A 16,839-nucleotide genomic window follows, 5' to 3' on the forward strand; every position below is an offset into this window, starting at 1 on the left:
TGCCTGGCCCTGCCTGCTGCTGCTGCTGCCGCCTTCGAGTTACTGCCCCGGAGCTGGTGAAGTGCTGCCAGCAAAGCCAGGAGGAGAGAGAAACCTCTGCCCCTGTGAGCAGGCCGCAGCATGGCAGCCTTGTTCGTGGGCACCGTCATCCCCGATGTGCAATGTCGGGGCCGGTTGCTGTGGTAGCTGGAGCGTATTTCAAATTCTGGGTGGTGTTAATGCCCTGGCAAAGCTCAGCCCTAATACAGAAGCGAACCAGTTGCTGCCTCCCTACCTGCCCGGCTTTCTGACAGCTATCTCTATTTGTATCTGACACCCTTCAAAGCAGCCATCCCAAGCAATTTGTTTTCGGGTTTTTTTTTGGTGAAGCAAGTCATGGATTTAATTATCTGAGGACCTTTTGTACCTTTCATTTGCTTTTCAGAGTTAGCAACCTGTTCCTTTCCTGCGGAGAGGGTGTGTCAGTTAAAGCCACGTGTTTCTGTGGGACTTTAAACTTCCAAGTGTGACATTTCTTCCAGTCAGACGTAACTTGGTATACACACTTGCTTAAAAACATAATCTGTTCATGCGGGTATGTGTGGCAACATGAAGGGACTTCTGTCTTAGTTGTGTTTAATTATTTAAAACATAAATGTGATGCTTTTGAACTAATGTTAAAGTGTACAAGGGAGCAATTATCTGCTTTGCTTTCTACGGATATTCGCAGTCATGTCTGACAAAGACAGCAGTGAAAATCTGAAAGAAGAAACCTCTTACAAAGATGAAAATGAACAGAAAGCAGAGGAACTTGGTTGCACTGAGAGCAATGAAGAGAGAGAGCAAGAGCTTGAGCCTGTGTCTATGACTCGGAAAAGACCTGAACCCAAATCCCCAAGCCAGCCTGCTGCCACAGAAAAGCCTGTAGCTGAAACCCTCAAGGTATGTTCCTGTGTTAGCTCTGAATAACAGGACTTCGCATTTCATGGCTTTGAGCACAGAAGAATTCTGAGCACAAGCCCCAATCCTTTTCCAAAAATTCATATTGCTATTTATCTGAAAAGAAAAAGCTACGCAAAAGTGCCACATCACAGACTGCTCGTGTTCCTCTCCTCACCATAATACCTGCATCACTGTTGTGGTTTAACCGCAGCCAGCAACTAAGCCCCACACAGCCGCTCGCTCACTCCCCTCTGGTGGGATGGGGGAGGGAATTGGAAGAGTGAAAATGAGAAAACTCGTGGGTTGAGATAAAGACAGTTTAATAGGTAAAGCAAAAACCACACGCGCAAGCAAAGCAAAACAAGGAATTAATTCACTGCTTCCCATGGGCAGGCAGGTGTTCAGCCATCTCCAGGAAAGCAGGGCTCCATCATGTGTAACGCCTACTTGGGAAGACCCAATGCCATCAGTCTGAACATCCTCCTACTTCATTCTCCTTCCCCCAGCTTTATGTGCTGAGCATGATGCCATATGGTGTGGAACATCCCTTTGGTCAGCTGGGGTCAGCTGTCCCGGCTGTGTCCCCTCCCAACTTCACCTGCTCGCTGGTGGGGTGGGGTGAGAAGCGGAAAAGGCCTTGACTCTGTGTCAGCACTGCTCAGCAGTAACGAAAACATCCCTGTATTATCAACACTGTTTCAAGCACAAATCCAAAACACAGCCCCATACTAGCTACTCTGAAGAAAATTAACTCTATCCCAGCCACAACCAGCACAATCACTCTCTTCTGCTTTTCTTCATTAAAGGTCTCGGATTCTCCTGCTGCAGTTCAGACAGGATGGGGGTACTGGGGAAGCTGGGGGAAATCTCTTCTGTCAACTGCATCTGCTACTGTAGCTACTGTAGGTAAGGCTCTTTCTGGTATTTGATAAATATTTTAACCATGCTTCATGTCTCAAGTTAGTGCTTTTGAGCTTGTTTCTAGAGAAGGGGATTTCTGTTATAGCAGCAATTATTGGAAAAATGTCAAGAGAATTGTTCAAGTAATGGGGAAAACTTGTACCAAAAGGTGTAGTGAGATTAAGGAGATATGCACAGCCAAAATTACTTTCAAGTTTTTAAGGCATTTGCATAATTTTCAGCTGGTATTTTAAACTGGTATTCAGCTGGTATTTACAACTTGTTTTAAAAGCTGAGATGAAACCCGAGTTCAATACATCGGTAAGCAAGCTGGATAGGAGGTTTTTGCGTCGGGTAAACTGTCTTGAACAGGAGGAATCCAGAATAATAAAAAACAATATGCAGCCCTAATCCTGTTTCTGTTCTGATTTCTGTTGTATGTCATGGTTAAAGTAATGCTGCTGTCTTCTCTAGGTCAAGGTATTTCAAATGTCATAGAAAAAGCAGAAACAACCCTTGGGATCCCCAGTCCTACTGAAATCTCTTCAGAGACTAGAGATGTTACAAGAGGTCAGTTATTACTGCTTAAGAATAACACTGAAATGTTTCTCGTAACATAATCAGCCTTAAAATAACATCACCTTACTCTGCATCTTGCATATTGAGGTAGATATCTGTGTGCTAAAATAATACTCTATTGCTTACTTCTCTTAGCTCTGAAAAGTGGGTAGGAAAATAATCCCAATTCTAGCCCTGCTCCTGGCTGACACTTGGTGTTTGTTGATTTTTTTTCCACTCTGCAGCTGACGGGATCTTTTTTTGGGAGTGAGGAAGTTAATTTTCTGCCTTCTAATGCATTCTAATGCAGGAAGCAAGAATCCTGGTGCTAGCAGCACAGATGCAGTTGATGATGGCAGTTCCTTTCCTATTGCTGGGGCTCTTGGAGTTTTATCAACCATCTCTACTGCTGTCCAAAGCACAGTGAGTGAGTTGGGAATGCAGGAGAAAATGAGTTTAAGAGAGCATTGGGGTTTTTTGCCTTTCATCTGAAACATCGTAAGAGGAAACTTTTAATTTTGACTTTTCTGGGATGAATGGTGAGAAACTGTTTCAACCGTCAGACAGTCTTTATCCTGTGCCTTGCTTCTAACTGGCACTTAATGTGTAAGTTGTCTTGAATTTTGATAGTTCTGTATTAAATGTTGATACATAACAAAAAAACCTAATGGTGGACTGTGTGGTGCGTGCATTCCTGTGCATGTCACCTCTGGACTCTGTTATCTCTGCTCCCTTCCTTCAGAGTATTCAGGTAAATGCAGGGTTGGACTCATTCCTGGAATATTTCCACTGATTTCCACAGAACTGTCTAGAGATGAAATCCATTCTCCTCTTCAAAAACTTCTGTGAAACTAACCCAAATTGCTTGGAAATCAGCTTGCTCCTGTGACCATGAGAAATGCACTTCAAAGGAACCCGTTACCCTTAGAAACTGTGCCTTTGTGATCTGCTGTCTTGTCAATTTGCCTGTGAATCTGAAAGAGCCGCAGATGGAAAGCTTGCTTCTGCTTTTAAGGCTTCAACAAGAGTTAGCAACCAAAACCCACAGGTCTAGTGTTTTCTGATTGGAGGGATGAGAATGCAATACTTAAATACTTTAATGCGCTGAGAACCAGCTTGTTCACAAAATAAAAATGTATTTCCCATCAGATTGCTGCAGCTGTCTGAGTGCTATATTAAACTGTTGGATGATAGTGTATTGTGGCTCTTTCCGTATCCTTCTGCTCTCTTTGTGGCAATTAGGGTTGAATTTTAGGGTGACAAGGACCAATTTGGCTTTTATATGAGTGTCCAGCATAACATTGCTGATATAAATCCCCCAATTCAGTTTCTTCAGTTGTGTAGTCTTCTGTGAGTTTTACGCGCTGTCTATCCAAATCTGATTCCTAGGGAAAAAGTGTTATTAGTGGAGGTCTGGATGCCTTGGAATTCATTGGGAAAAAGACAATGGATGTAATAGCTGAGGGAGACCCTGGATTCAAAAAAACAAAAGGCCTAATGAACAGAAACTCTACGTTATCTCAGGTATGGCAGTTCCATATCAGCTCCTCATTGGTTTCTCTCATTCTTCTCCCTTCTTTTGCGGTCCTGTCATTAAGCAACCATGTTTTACTATTGAACCAAAAGCCTTCTCCTCCCGTGTTATGTATCTTCTGGCATAGACCCGAGTCCTCTGCTTTTCTTTTTCAGGTCTTACGGGAGGCAAAGGAGAAAGAAGAGCAGCAGACAGCTGCTGAGGTTACCATGGCTACGGAGAAGAAAGCCCATTATGGGTTACTGTTTGATGAGTTTCAGGGTCTTTCGCATCTGGAGGCCTTAGAGATGCTTTCCAGAGAGAGTGAATCAAAGGTAATGGCCTTGAGCAATTTGCCTTCTATTTTGAGTTCAGCTGAGCAAGGAAAAAAAGATTAGAAATATATGTATATACATGTAAAATCAAGTGCTCAGAACGTGCTATAAAATGATTGATTACACAACTTCACTTTGACCCCTGCATTATGATCTGGTGTTTACCTTGGGAGCATTATGTCCTGTCTCAGCTCCTAGAGCCATTCTCTTTACCCAGCTAGCCTCAGTTCCTGCATGTCTTCATCAACTTTTCACAAGTTACTGTCTTATCATACCCACTTGTTTGCTGCCTTGGTCTGGAGAAGAGGAGAGTATTGTAAGCGCAGCAGAGATTGTCCTCTGTCTTGGTGCAGGGAGGAGGGCAGATCAGCATGCGATTTCAGAAGTCATTCACTTTTTTATGAAAGAAGTTATTTGAATAACTCCTTAAGAATCCATTATTATCTAACGAGACTTCAGGAATAGGTGTTTTTTCCTTTCCCCCTTCCTGTAGGAAAATACCACTTTCTCATTAATATCAGTCTGTGATGTTTTTACATGCAATGTAAACCAGTGCTGCATCTTCCATCCTGTTTCTTTTTCTTGTTGGATTTATGATTCTCTCTTCGGTTGTGCTGCCCCTAACTAGGTGAAATCGGTTCTAAATGCCCTCTCTGGAGAAGAGCTGGTCACACTGAAGGAGGAAATGGAACAACTCAAAGAAGCATTTTCTTTACCTGAATTCTTTGAAGAAGAGGAAGAAGAAAAGAAGGGTAAGAGACCCCCAGGTTCTGGGAGGAGAAGCTGGTTCACAATGAAATTCTCAGTGTAGAACCAACCAGCCCTGATCACTAGCAATGGGCATGATGCTGAAGTTAAGTTATTCTTTAGCCGGATGCTTAATCCTAAAGCCGTCTGTGGCCAGGAGCATGACAGGTAGTAATACCCTTCATCTCTGGAAAGCTGCTGTGCATTAATTCTGTAGCAGGAACGATTTCTTGCCAGAGCAGGATTAGAGTTGCTTGACTCCTGGGCAGCTTGTACAACTGACCTTGAGCCAAGGTGCATATTCAAAGAGTTGCTGGGTTCCCCTGACCATGAGGGAAAGACTGTGAGTAGAGTTGTCCAACCTGTGGGAAAGCAAAAAGCCTTTTTATTTATTTTTTACATCAGGGTTGCCACACAGACCAAAAGACTCAGAGGTGCCTCCATACACAAGAGCCATCTGATTCTTGAGGATTATGCAGATTTAAATGTACATTTCTTGCATTGCTTTTACCTAAATGGCTCATCGGGGAGGGCTTACACATCTGCACTTGCTATCATTTAACATTTAATGTATCTTTTATATTTGCATATGATGGAACTCACAGCCTTCCCCCCACTGTTAACGTCTGCCCTGCTGTATATAATAGAACCATAGGCTTTAAGTGATATTTCAGAGTCTCCAAGGTGAAGCACAAATTAGTGCATTATAAAATGCTGCCTGTAATAAAAAAAAAAAAAAATTACCTTAGCTACAAGACCAGAATTGAGAAAGCAAAAGCTAACGAAGGTGGCACTGGTGTCTCCACCTTTTCAGAACTTACCTTATAAATTGTATTTAAAAGACCAGGTTTGATTCGTTCTTGCCTGAGATGATGATTCAAAGAGAAATAAAGGAAACGGTTGACAGACTTGTGCAGAACTAGCTGTGCATTGAAGTGCTGTTTATTCCTGTATCTGTCCTTTGTGTGGATTCTTTAACCTTTCCTGTCCTTTAGGAGATGAGGAGTTCACAAAGGAAGTAACAGAGTTGTTTTCAGAATTGCGTATCTCCTCAAAGCCGGACAAACTGATCCTGGTGAGTTATTTCCCATCTTCTAAAAGCTGGAGAGATTCCTCACAGGAACTGCTGCTCAGTCCTGCTTTGCTTGTGAAAATATCAAATGCATAAAAACAAGCCGTGTTTTAGATCCTTTGACAATAGTAGGCAAAAGAGATGGGCCTTTTCCTTTGACTTTATGGGGCAAAATCGTGTTCTGTAACGTCTTTGGCTCTGAATCAGTAGACACCAGTGCGTCTTTGCCCTGTCACTGGGCAGTAATGAGTGGTGGCAAAGGTAACCGGGAGCAGTAAGCCTTCAGCCACTGCAATGAAATCAACCTACAGTCATTAATTGAAGCCCTCCTCTTGGTACAAAGCAGCTGGTTTTACTACGTTCAGAGGTTGGTATGAAGTAGAATTGCCTTTCTTGCCTTCATTTCACTACCCTTCAGATCCACCAAGTGGCAGCAGCATTCTGCAGACATGTTTTTAAAGCACCTCTGTTAGTCGTGATCTTGCTGGTAAACTCCAGCACCTGGTGCTAGAGAAATGACTGCCCTCAACTACATCAGTGCAGCCAGCCCTCTACAAAGTTCTGAAGGTGCTAGGATCGTTTGACCTGGTTCTTCTCACTAGCTCAGAAGTCGTAGCTGTTTCCTTCCTCTAGAGAGATCTAATACTCCATATTTTGTGGTGTGCAGGAGGGCTTCATTCCAATCATTAAACACTATGGCACATTTTCATACAGGTGAGGACATCTGCTCATGAATGGATAACACGATTCAACAGTGGTCTTCCTAAAGAAGAAGAAGAGGGTGAAGAAAACCAAGAAGTAGAATCCAGAGATGGTGACCATGATGCTAAAAAATCAGTAGAGGTAACTGAGTAGTGAAGGAAGAGAATATCTGACTGCAGAGTGTTTATCTGGCTGCTACGTTATAGTTGTGATTCCCAGAGTTTATGGGTTTCTATTTCTGTGCAGATTCTGAGGTCTGAAAGGGCAGTGTAGTGATAGGATGTTGTGTCATTCACTTGTTTTAAATAGTAAAAGCTGCTAGTTCTTGTAAGGTATGGGGAATCTTTTTAACTCTTGCAGGATATTCATGCATTTGCCATAAGAAGTCTGGCTGAACTGACAGCATGCTCCATTGAAATGTTTCACAAAACTGCAGCTTTGTTTCTACATGGTCAGAAACAAGAGGTGACAGCCACAGACAGAGCCAAGTCCCTTTCACAGTAAGTTCATCTTTTAGTAAATGCGTAGCATATTATTACTTACATACTGATTAAACCGTCTAATAATTCTTTGCAAATCCATGGGATGCAGGGCTCTTGAATTCTGCATGTGTGTTCACAGTTGCAATGGGTGGCATCGCTACCTTCCAGCAGAATTCAGCTGCCTCTTTTTCCAGCTTAAAGGCATTTCTTGATAAGAAAGAGGAAACACTACTTGAAAACTTTTATATAGCCAAGAATGTTTGTCCTAAGCTTGTGCTAGTTAGTAGATAGACATTTAAAATATGACAAAGCAGTTGTATAAAAGTGATTCTTAATTACCACTTTGTCAATCATTTAGTATGTTAGGTACGTGATATTGTAAAATTACTGCACTAATTAGTAGACTGGTCTTACCTCCTGACATAAAAGAAAATTCTCATGTCATCATTATTGGTATTTGGCAAGTGTATGAAATATGCATTATTTTCTAATTCAGAAAATGACACTTGTCAGTAAAAAAGGCAAGTTAGTACTGTTCCTTCTTGAATGGATGTGTCTGTCCTCTGAATGCTGTTTCAGATCTTCAGCTTTAATTATTTATTTTGCCATCTTTCCTCCCCCTAATTTATTTGGGGAACTCCTGGATCTTCATACACTGCTTACGTGCTCTATATCAGTTTTGGTTTTATTTAGCTTTATATGCATGGAAACAAGGTATTTGTGTGTTAGAGGAATGCTAAAAGAAAGTTATTCTTGTAGACTGTATTTACCATGTGGTTTTCCCGCTCTTCTTCCACAGAATGACGATTGTTTTGTGTAAAGAACTGTCAGCTTTCTCTAAAGAGTTTACTACGTGCTTAACGACTGCAGGGGTAAGAGTTACACCATAGTTCTTAGGAATGAGATGTGGTTAGTTGACTACAGCCCTGGGATCTTCACTGCGAAGTGCTTTTTGTGTTTACACGTCTATATATGCAGTTTCCTGCCCTGTGAACTAGTTTCTGGGTCAGCGTTCCCCGAACTGTGGCAGCTGAATGTATGCTGAGCTTTTGAATGTCTCCTGCTGCATTCAGCCTGGCACAGAGTGGGGGTGGGAATTGGTGCTGACAGTACTCAGGAGACAGAAGAAAATAAGGTTTGTGATCCTGTTGTGGATTTTCCAAAACACTCAGGTGTTACTGAAGATGAATATTATCTCTAAATTCTCCGGTTGTCCACAGTTCATTTGAAGAGGTAACGTGTGTATTCATATATGACCTGTGTTGGGCACACGTGGGTTACTGTGTTCTTATTTGCGTGCTACAGGGCAGGTCCTCTGCAGCTTGTGACTTAGCTTTCCTATGGTCAAGGGAGCAATGGTGATTTTAAACTTACTGCGGATTTAGCTTTATCTTGCTTGAAGAAATGTGATCAAATTTTCAATCAGGATAATATATGTCTGATCTCTGCAGGTCAAAGAGAAAGCAGATGTGCTTAATCCCTTAATCACGGGAGTGTTTTTGGAGGTCAGTTATGCTAAAGTTAGAACTTTAAGCTAATACTTAAAAAATAGATATGCGGGTTTTTTTCCACTTCAGTATCCTTATGCATGCCAAGTTCTCTAACCCATGGTCTAAGATTCTGCTTACCTTTCTAATAACTTAAAAGTTTTATTAAATGTCTGTAGATTTGCACAAGAGGTGAGTTACTTAGTGAAGAGTGAGCCTTATGTGGTCTCAGCTGACAGTTATGATGGGTCAGAAGACACATTAAATTCAGCAGTCTGGATTTCTAGAATATAAATGTCCACAGTCAAACCTTAGACAAGCTCAGAAATTAGCATGCAAGAGTCCCAACACTTCCTAGCTGTTAAATTGGTTCTCAATGCTTGTAAACTTCTGAGGTGTGGTAGGAAACGGGTGTTTCCTATTGGTGTGTTCTTCCTTCCTGCCACAGCATGCTTATGCTTCACTTTGAAATAAATTCTTCTCATCTGTTATTGAAAACAGTATCTTGCATTTGGATTGCACCTGGTCTTGTTTGGCAGTTTTTAAGCCAGTTGCTTTTTTGCCTAGTGGCATAAAGCCCCTCAAAAACTCAATATTAAACTGATTTCTAGAATGCAGCCTTAAAAATCCAACAAGCACTAGGCTTCTGTTTATGTGCATTAATCAATGCTGTTTGAAATGAGTATGTGGTTAGTAAAGCTGATTGGTAGCATAATTATTAATGTGTGTATTTTGATTTTTGTTTTCATAGGCTTCAAACAGTGCTTCGTATATCCAAGATGCCTTCCAGCTCTTGCTGCCTGTGCTGCAGATCTCTCTTATTGAGGCTAGAACGGAACTATCACAGCAATAAAATCCTTCTAATTAAGAACTTTTCGACCTTCCCACTTTGTAGTTTCCATGCTGGAGAATGATGTAACGACTGTTATTAAAGGGAAAAAGATTAACTCTGATCGCTGCTACTGCAAGAACGGTGATTAAATGCAGTCTGGCAATGACAGCTCTTACAGCACATTGTGAGATGTGATTAGCGTAGTCCAGGCTGGTGGACAACGTGACAGACTTAAAGTGCAGATTGCTTCTCTGTTTTCATGGACTGTCTGTATCTTTTCACGGAAATCCCTCTGCTGTATATGTTAACAAGCTCTTTGGAGAAGCTCTCTGGACTGTGAAGACAATGCTGGAGCAAAGATTAGCAGCTGGATAGTTAGAGTTAGCTAAAATCATGGTGTGATTTTTAAGTCAGAGAGACATAGTTAGGTTCCTGATAGCTCTGCATTGGTGTTAAAGTGAATATTGGATAGGAGGTGCAAGAAAAGGCGAATATTTATTACTATGAACCCTGCAGTTCCTAGGCTGGAAAGAATAGAGCGGAGAGGATTCCTTATCGAGCCGTTGTTGCTGAAGAGAAGCCCCGGCTTCCTGAAGATGTCTGTTAATGACTCAGGGATGTGGGACGGGGACTCTCACTAGGGTGCTGTTTCTCATTCTCTTGCAGAGTGCTTGCTTCAGCACGAGCTGGGAAAATGCTGATCTGGCCCTAAGAATGTGGGTACTTTTCTTTATAGCAATAAATGAGAACTGGCTAAAAGGAATTTGTTCGTGTTCGGGCAATTTAATGAGAGAATTTAGCAGGAGGACTCCCCTTTTTCAGTGCAGCTTGACATGTCAGCCACAGACTGTTCACAAACTCAGATACTGCTTTTCTCCTGTTTCTGTGTAAAAAACACTACAATGCAATGCTCCTTCTTCTTGGAAGGTATATTAAAGTGGGGGGAGAGGAAGCAATTTGGTTCTGTTAGCGGGAGTCCTAATCTGTCTCAGAAGCTGCTCCACATATGGTATCTGTTTCTTTGTGCTGTGAAAGTTCCCTGCTTTGTTCCTTTCTGCAATTTCTATCTTTTGAGCCTGCCCATGGGGAGGGAGCAGCCTCTGTTGGAATCACAAGAGCAGAAATGCACAGCTAAAATGGAACTTCAAGAAGTCCAGAATAGCTAACCAGAGGTGACTGACTGTCACACCTGCCTCTCGACTTGCCCATTGGTAACAATGATGCTCAAATCCCATTTTGAAAATCCTCTGGGTTTTAGCAGGTCTAGCACATTTCTGCTATACTGAAGGCTTAACATTCCTCTGTCGTATTTGTGCAGTAGAGAATTGTCTTTATTACTTACATTGTCTTTATTACTTACATGACTTTATTACATTACTTTTTGGCTAATGTTCCTCTGATTTTATATGTTTGGAAAAAGGCTAACCAGTCCTGGTTAGACTGGTCAGATCTCTAAAGGGAGAGCATTTTTGCATCTTAAAGAAAACTAGACTTGAAAGGAGTGTGTCTGGGCTAAAAAAATCTGCACTACAATAAACTATACTTTTTTTTTTCTTCTTTATGTTGATAGCATTATTAAAGAAAGGATTTGTTTTGACAACCGTTTCAGTTAAGAGCTATCAAGATAGCAATGGGCACGAATGAAATGAGAAGAAAGAACTGCATCTTTTTTTCTTCTCAGCCCTGACTCTGGTTTGTGGGGCAGGGCTGGGAGCTGCTGTGGGGCCGGGACAGCTGGGGCATTTCTCATGGCAGGGCACCGTCTCATAGGAAAGAGGGCTCTGAACCCCGGCTGGGGAGTGAGGGCTCCCACAGCCGAGCTCCCAATTCCTGCATCAGTGCAAAATGGCAGCTTTGCTCCTGCCGCAAAGCCAAAATTTACAGAAATGTCAGAAGAGAAGAAATAAAGATAACGGGGTTTTATGAAGCAGTAGCTGCTTTTCTTGCAGATAAATTCTACTGACCTGCAGTGCTTTGGTGTAGAGTAGTTTAATAATTAAAGGAAATGAGGTGATTTTTTTTTTTTAAATGCAGATGGTAATTCTTTCAGTCATATGCCCACCTGGATTTTTTTATAGCAGCCAATAATCAGCTGTGCACCAGCTTCACTTGTGTGCCAGTGCAAGGACTGCAATAAATAGCCAACAAGAACAGCTCCACAGTTGCTGAAACCTTCCTACCCAAAGGAGTCATCAGAATTCAGCATCCAACTGTCTGGAGGTCTTATTGCTCTGCCTTGCCTTGCGCATGAGCCTAATGAGAGCTGGCAGTAATTTGAGCACTTCTGGTAGTGTTTGGGGAGGTGAGAGGTGGCTGAGAATAGATAAGAGTTAGCTAAGATGCTGGCAGTGACTTGGAGGGGGGAAAAAAAAAGCTTCCACAATGATTTTCTTTCCTTGGGAGAGTTTCTGTTACTTGCAGCTGTAAAAGCTGCTTCCTGGCAGCTGCTGTGGAAAGGTTTAAAACGTAAAAGGCTCGGTCCATCCCGATGGGCTTTGGGACTTGCTCCTAGCCCTTGCCCAGCCAGCTTCCCAGGGACTCATTTTTCATTATTAAAACACGCACGTTCAGTAGCAGCAAAACCTCTGACACAGGCGGGATGAGCAGTTGTCCTCGTTTGGAAGAAGCAGCAACAGCTGGTCACCACTGGTGGCCCCGAGCAAGGGGACAGCTGTCCCAGGTCACCCGCAGCACAAATTAAACGGCCTGACTCCGAGGCAGGAAGGGGAAGAGAGCTCTGGCATTTGTTTCCCCGGTGTGCATGCTGGGTCCTAAATAAACAGTGGTCTACGATGGTGTGATTTAAGCAGAGAGATTGGTCTTCTGTAGCCAAAGGCTCCTTAGCACAGAAATGAAGGACATAAGTGCCCAGTACTGTGCTAATTAATGTTTTCTGGGAGTGTTGCTAGTCCCTCGCAACTCTGCACATTGATAGCAGCGCAGAGGTGGCCATGCGCTGGTGTTTCGGGTGCTGGCTGGCAGGTTGCTTTCCTTCCTTCAGGGGCAGCTTTGTGCCCGCTGCAGGGTGAGAGCAGAGCCCATGCAGTTTGCGGGCTGGGACCTGGAAGTAGCTGCGGCTGCCACCCTCCGCTGCCCTGCTGGGTGGTGGCAGCCACCCGGGTGCTGTAAGATGCTGCTGACTGCAGCCTGGCCCAATGGCCGGGGCAGTCCCTGAGAGCTGGTTAGCTGGGATGATGCTTTGTGTCCCCGTGTCCAGGGAGCGATGGCAGGGCTGTCCCCTGGGCTGCTCTAACTGGAGGATGCTGCAGGTTTAGGTCCCTCATATCAGAGTACTGAGAGCCCGGCTGGGGCTGGCAGGGAGCTAGCAATGACGTCCCCAGTTAGAAATAAGATCGAACGTGGTGTTTGGGGGGGAGGATCCTCATAAGGTGGCAGGAGCTGCTCAGAGGAGTGGGGTTGGATGCCAGCTGGTCCCGACACCAAACAGCCTCCCTGGATCTGTTCCAGGCTCCCGCACTGGGCTCCCTGAGCACGTCTCCACCGAGCTCCTGCACTGTACCCTGGCTGCATCGACCTGGCGGCTGCATCGCGCCAGGACAGATGGGATTGCTGCTATCATTTACCCCAAGACTGAGTGCTGGTCACTGGGAGTTCCCTGAACGATTCGTGCATGAGCTGAAGCATCTCTGCTAGAAAGCACCACCACTATTGATTGTAAAATTGGCAGCAACAGGGACTCTGCCACCAGCTTTGTTGAGCTGCTCCAGGGTTTATCCATCCTTGCTGTTAAAACCCACCCCTTATTTCTGATCTAAACCTGCCGAGGGAACTCTTGCTCTGCATTTGGGGCTGGGGCAGACATGGCCAGGTTTTTGGGAGAGTGACTTAATGCAGGGAGCAAGCAGCTGTGTAGGAGTTACCCAGGGTTAGTCTCACCCGGTGGGAGGGGGCTCCATACGTGCTGCAATTACTGTAAATTAAAGTAAAAAGGCTGTGGGAACAACTTTGTTGTAGAGTTGAAGGCTTTAAATGGGGCAAATCTTGCAGGAGAGGTAATACCTTTTATTAGGTGAAGAAAACAAATTAGCTTTCAGGTACACAAGCCCTTCTTGACATTGTTGTTACCTGTTATTATCCCATATTGGTGCTATTAGAAATGAGGGCATTGCGTTAGAGGGGAAGCATGTTATGCAAGTGTTTAGACCTGCTGGTAACTGCTCTCTGCTGACAGGTATTTGCTTAATGATATGTTGGAGTGAAAGCCAGCAGCAAGGACAAGCATCAGAGGGAGCTGGCAGTGCTGAGCTCTGCCTGGTCTGGACCTCCTGTAGCAGCCTGACACCTCCCACCAAGAGGGGAGCAAGGACCTGCTGGAGGTTCCTCCCACTGTGGTTTTAAGGACACTCCCAGATCCCCTCTTCTCTGCTTCAGACAGGGTCCTGGCCATAGCACATTCCCAGATTGAGTCCCCGGTGCCCCCACTGGTCCTGGGGCTGGTCCCTGTGGATGTCTGCAGCCTCCAGAGCTGCCCTGGCTTGCTTGCAAAGGGTCAGGAGGTCTTTCTGCTCCTGCCCACGCTGGAGGCAATGTCTGTGAGCCTCTTGCAGGTACAAATGGGACTGGTCATGTTCCCCGTGTCATATGCTGCCTGTGGCGGGTGGCAGAGCCAGTTTTTCTGCTCTGAAAGTGGGACTGGGGAGGAGACCGCAACACTCAAATACCCAGATCCCTGGGAGCTGCCAGCCAGGTGTTGAGGAGACCGCTTGCCTTTTTCAGCTCCAGGTAAGGTGCTTTCCTGTCTCCCTCATGTCATCGAGAGGATTTACAGAGTCACTTATCAATTTTACGAGCTGGAGAAGCAGAGGGGGAGGGCAGGGTGAAGCAGAGCGTGCAGAAGGAGCATCCCTGGGTTGGCTCACATTCTGTGCGGTCTTGGGGATGGGAATCGGGCATCGTGCCTGAGCCTCGTGGGAAGGACTTCAGTCTTCTGGGTGAGACGGGAGCAGGCACAAATACTGTGACATGTAAGCCCATTGTGCCTGGGGGGTAAGGCCGTCTGAGCTATTGCACCTGGTGGGGTATGAATACGCAGGTTTGCTTCGTTAGCCAGAGATCTGATCCATGTGCACCTCATGCTTCGCTCGGCTGTGGAGAACAATTGCAAATTGTCAGTGAGGACCATAGAGCTGGTGGCGGGGCTTTGCTGGTTTGACTGCCCGGGCTTTAGGGAACCAGCTCATCTGGGGCAAGGAGACCTGCCTGCCCGAAATGCCGGGTGGCTGAGGCTCCGAAGGAACAGGCAGAACTGGATCTACTGGTCTGTGACGGGGGGCGGGGAGGGAAGAGCTGAGCGTGGCCAGCCATCACCTGAGCCACCACCTAAGGCAGAGGCTGCACAGGGCGATGGGTGGCATCCCCCAGACAGGAGCACAGCAGAGTCTCGGGGTGGGGGAGCCCACCCCATCGCTTGGAAATTGGTTAGGTTGGTTCCCAGGGACAGGGTTAGCAGTGCCGTGGGGAATTAAAGGGTTGTAACCCCCCCCCGGTGGCATTTCTTAGCATGCGCGGGGGAAGCACTACCCCTTCCCAGCCCTGGCTGCTGGGCTTTGGTCTGGTTGCCCATCTCTTAGTGCAAAGTTTGAGGTCCATCTCTGTGTACCTCTGTGTACCTTGTGCCTTTCCTATCTGCTCACCCCCCGGCAGTGAAGGCACAAGGCAGGGACACCCCCTGCGGATTTGGGGCTGGGCACATGCCACAGGAGCTGCGGAGCAGCTTTGGTGCATACGACCTGGGGTCAGGGCATAAGCTACACCTTCTGCACCTTCCCAGGGGCTGCCTTTTTTTTTATTAATGTTTGATTATTTTTAATGATTTTAGATTAAAATGTAACTATTTTCAATTAGTAGATGCACTTCTTAATTACGGAGATGAATTAGATTACCGTTCATTATTAATTAGATTTTAACTTTGCACTGATTACGCCTTTTATCAGCCACTTCCCTCACTCCTGCCCTCCCCGTCCAACCTGCCTCTCCCCCGATGCCGCCCCAAACCCCACTGCTTCCCGCTGCCCTGCAGCATCCCAGGGGTTTTAAAACCTATCTAGAAAATACAAATCAATGTTACTGGCTCAGAGGCTGCGACCGGCTCTTTTAAAAGCCCAAATACCAACCAGATGATGTCATTTTGTGGCTAAAAAAAAACATTAAAAGAAAGCATTCATATCCTGCCTCCCTCCATCAGCGGCTGGAAGAGAAACTGTTTCCTAATTACCTGCTGCGGCAGGGGAACGACCTGCTCTTCCCTGCGAGCAGAAGGGACGCGGTCCCTTGCCCCTGCTGCCTCCCCTCTGCCCTGTTTTGCCGTTTGTGTATGAGAGGGAGGGTTTGACCTGCCTGGGCTATTTCATGGACTTTGTTCGGTCCTGCTATTTTTAAAGCAAGCTCTCTTTCTTTTCTTTTCATCTGTCACCTTTCAGACACCTAATCAATGCTCGCAGTTTTCTTGCTGTTGCTCTCGGCTTCTCTTCTGCTCGCTGCTGTCTCCGTCTCCCTCCCTGCCATCGCCCTGTCCCTGGGGGAGGTCTCATTTGTGCCGGGGCTTCCTAGGAGCCCCAGCGCCTGCTCTCTATTGATTCATCCTCATTTAATTTTAAATATTTCTGTAATTTGCACCTGCTCACAGGGGGGTTAAGGTATGTCCCTGCACATTTGCCCTGAGATTTCTCTCTCTGGCTCCGTCACTCTTGCCTTTCTGCTTCCCCAGGCGGGGGGCAGTGGGTGCTGCCCAGATGGGCACAAGGTCTGATCCTTTTTTTTCTGGAGGCCACAGACTGCTTTACTCCTTTCCCTGCTGTTTTGGGGGGAAGTGTACAGGGCCCCTTCTCCCATGGAGAAGAGAAAACTGAATGGTGGGGTCCAGGGAGGTGTTTTCATCCCTGAAAAGCTCACCTTACTCCACCCTCCAGTTGCTCCTTCATGTCCTCTCTGTGCCATAGGTGTGACGGTCTCGTGCCCCAGAGCCCTCCGGCTGCGGTGAAATGTCGACAATCCGGAAATGTGAGTGTTTGGTGTGAACCCAGGGGGACCTGCTGGGTTTGTGTGTGCTGGATGCTGCATGCTGGCAAAGAACCTTCCTCTGTGCCCTGTTGTAGGGTTTGGACGGGAAGATAAGGAGAGAGAGGAGAAGGAAAAGGACAAGGAAGAAGTAAAGGAAGAAGAGGAGAAGGAAAAGACCGAGGAAGAAAAAGAGGAGGAGAAGAAGAAGAGGAAGAAGGAGGAGGAAGAGGAAAAGGTAGGGGAATGATGGAGTTTTCTGCAGATCAGCTG

The 16,839-nt window shown here is 45.4% G+C and overlaps 1 protein-coding gene and 1 long non-coding RNA gene across 2 annotated transcripts; both read left to right on the forward strand.

The window, feature by feature from the left end:
* The first annotated feature begins 711 nt into the window (after positions 1-711).
* Positions 712-10,302, forward strand: FAM114A2 (family with sequence similarity 114, member A2). The gene is made up of 13 exons (XM_009322619.1): positions 712-921; positions 1,728-1,827; positions 2,296-2,391; positions 2,690-2,802; positions 3,769-3,903; positions 4,069-4,227; positions 4,856-4,979; positions 5,970-6,049; positions 6,761-6,889; positions 7,109-7,248; positions 8,030-8,102; positions 8,682-8,735; positions 9,469-10,302. The coding sequence occupies exons 1-13, from the start codon at positions 712-714 to the stop codon at positions 9,568-9,570; spliced, it is 1,515 nt and encodes a 504-aa protein (XP_009320894.1). The 3' UTR covers positions 9,571-10,302.
* Positions 10,303-14,192: 3,890 nt separating this feature from the next.
* LOC103915727 lies at positions 14,193-16,695 on the forward strand. The gene is made up of 3 exons (XR_663550.1): positions 14,193-14,292; positions 16,509-16,569; positions 16,665-16,695. It is a non-coding gene; the product is annotated as an uncharacterized LOC103915727 (long non-coding RNA).
* Positions 16,696-16,839: the final 144 nt, after the last annotated feature.

This window comes from Pygoscelis adeliae, unplaced genomic scaffold, assembly GCF_000699105.1.
Source record: "Pygoscelis adeliae isolate BGI_AS28 unplaced genomic scaffold, ASM69910v1 Scaffold34, whole genome shotgun sequence".
Taxonomy (NCBI): Eukaryota; Metazoa; Chordata; class Aves; order Sphenisciformes; family Spheniscidae; genus Pygoscelis; species Pygoscelis adeliae.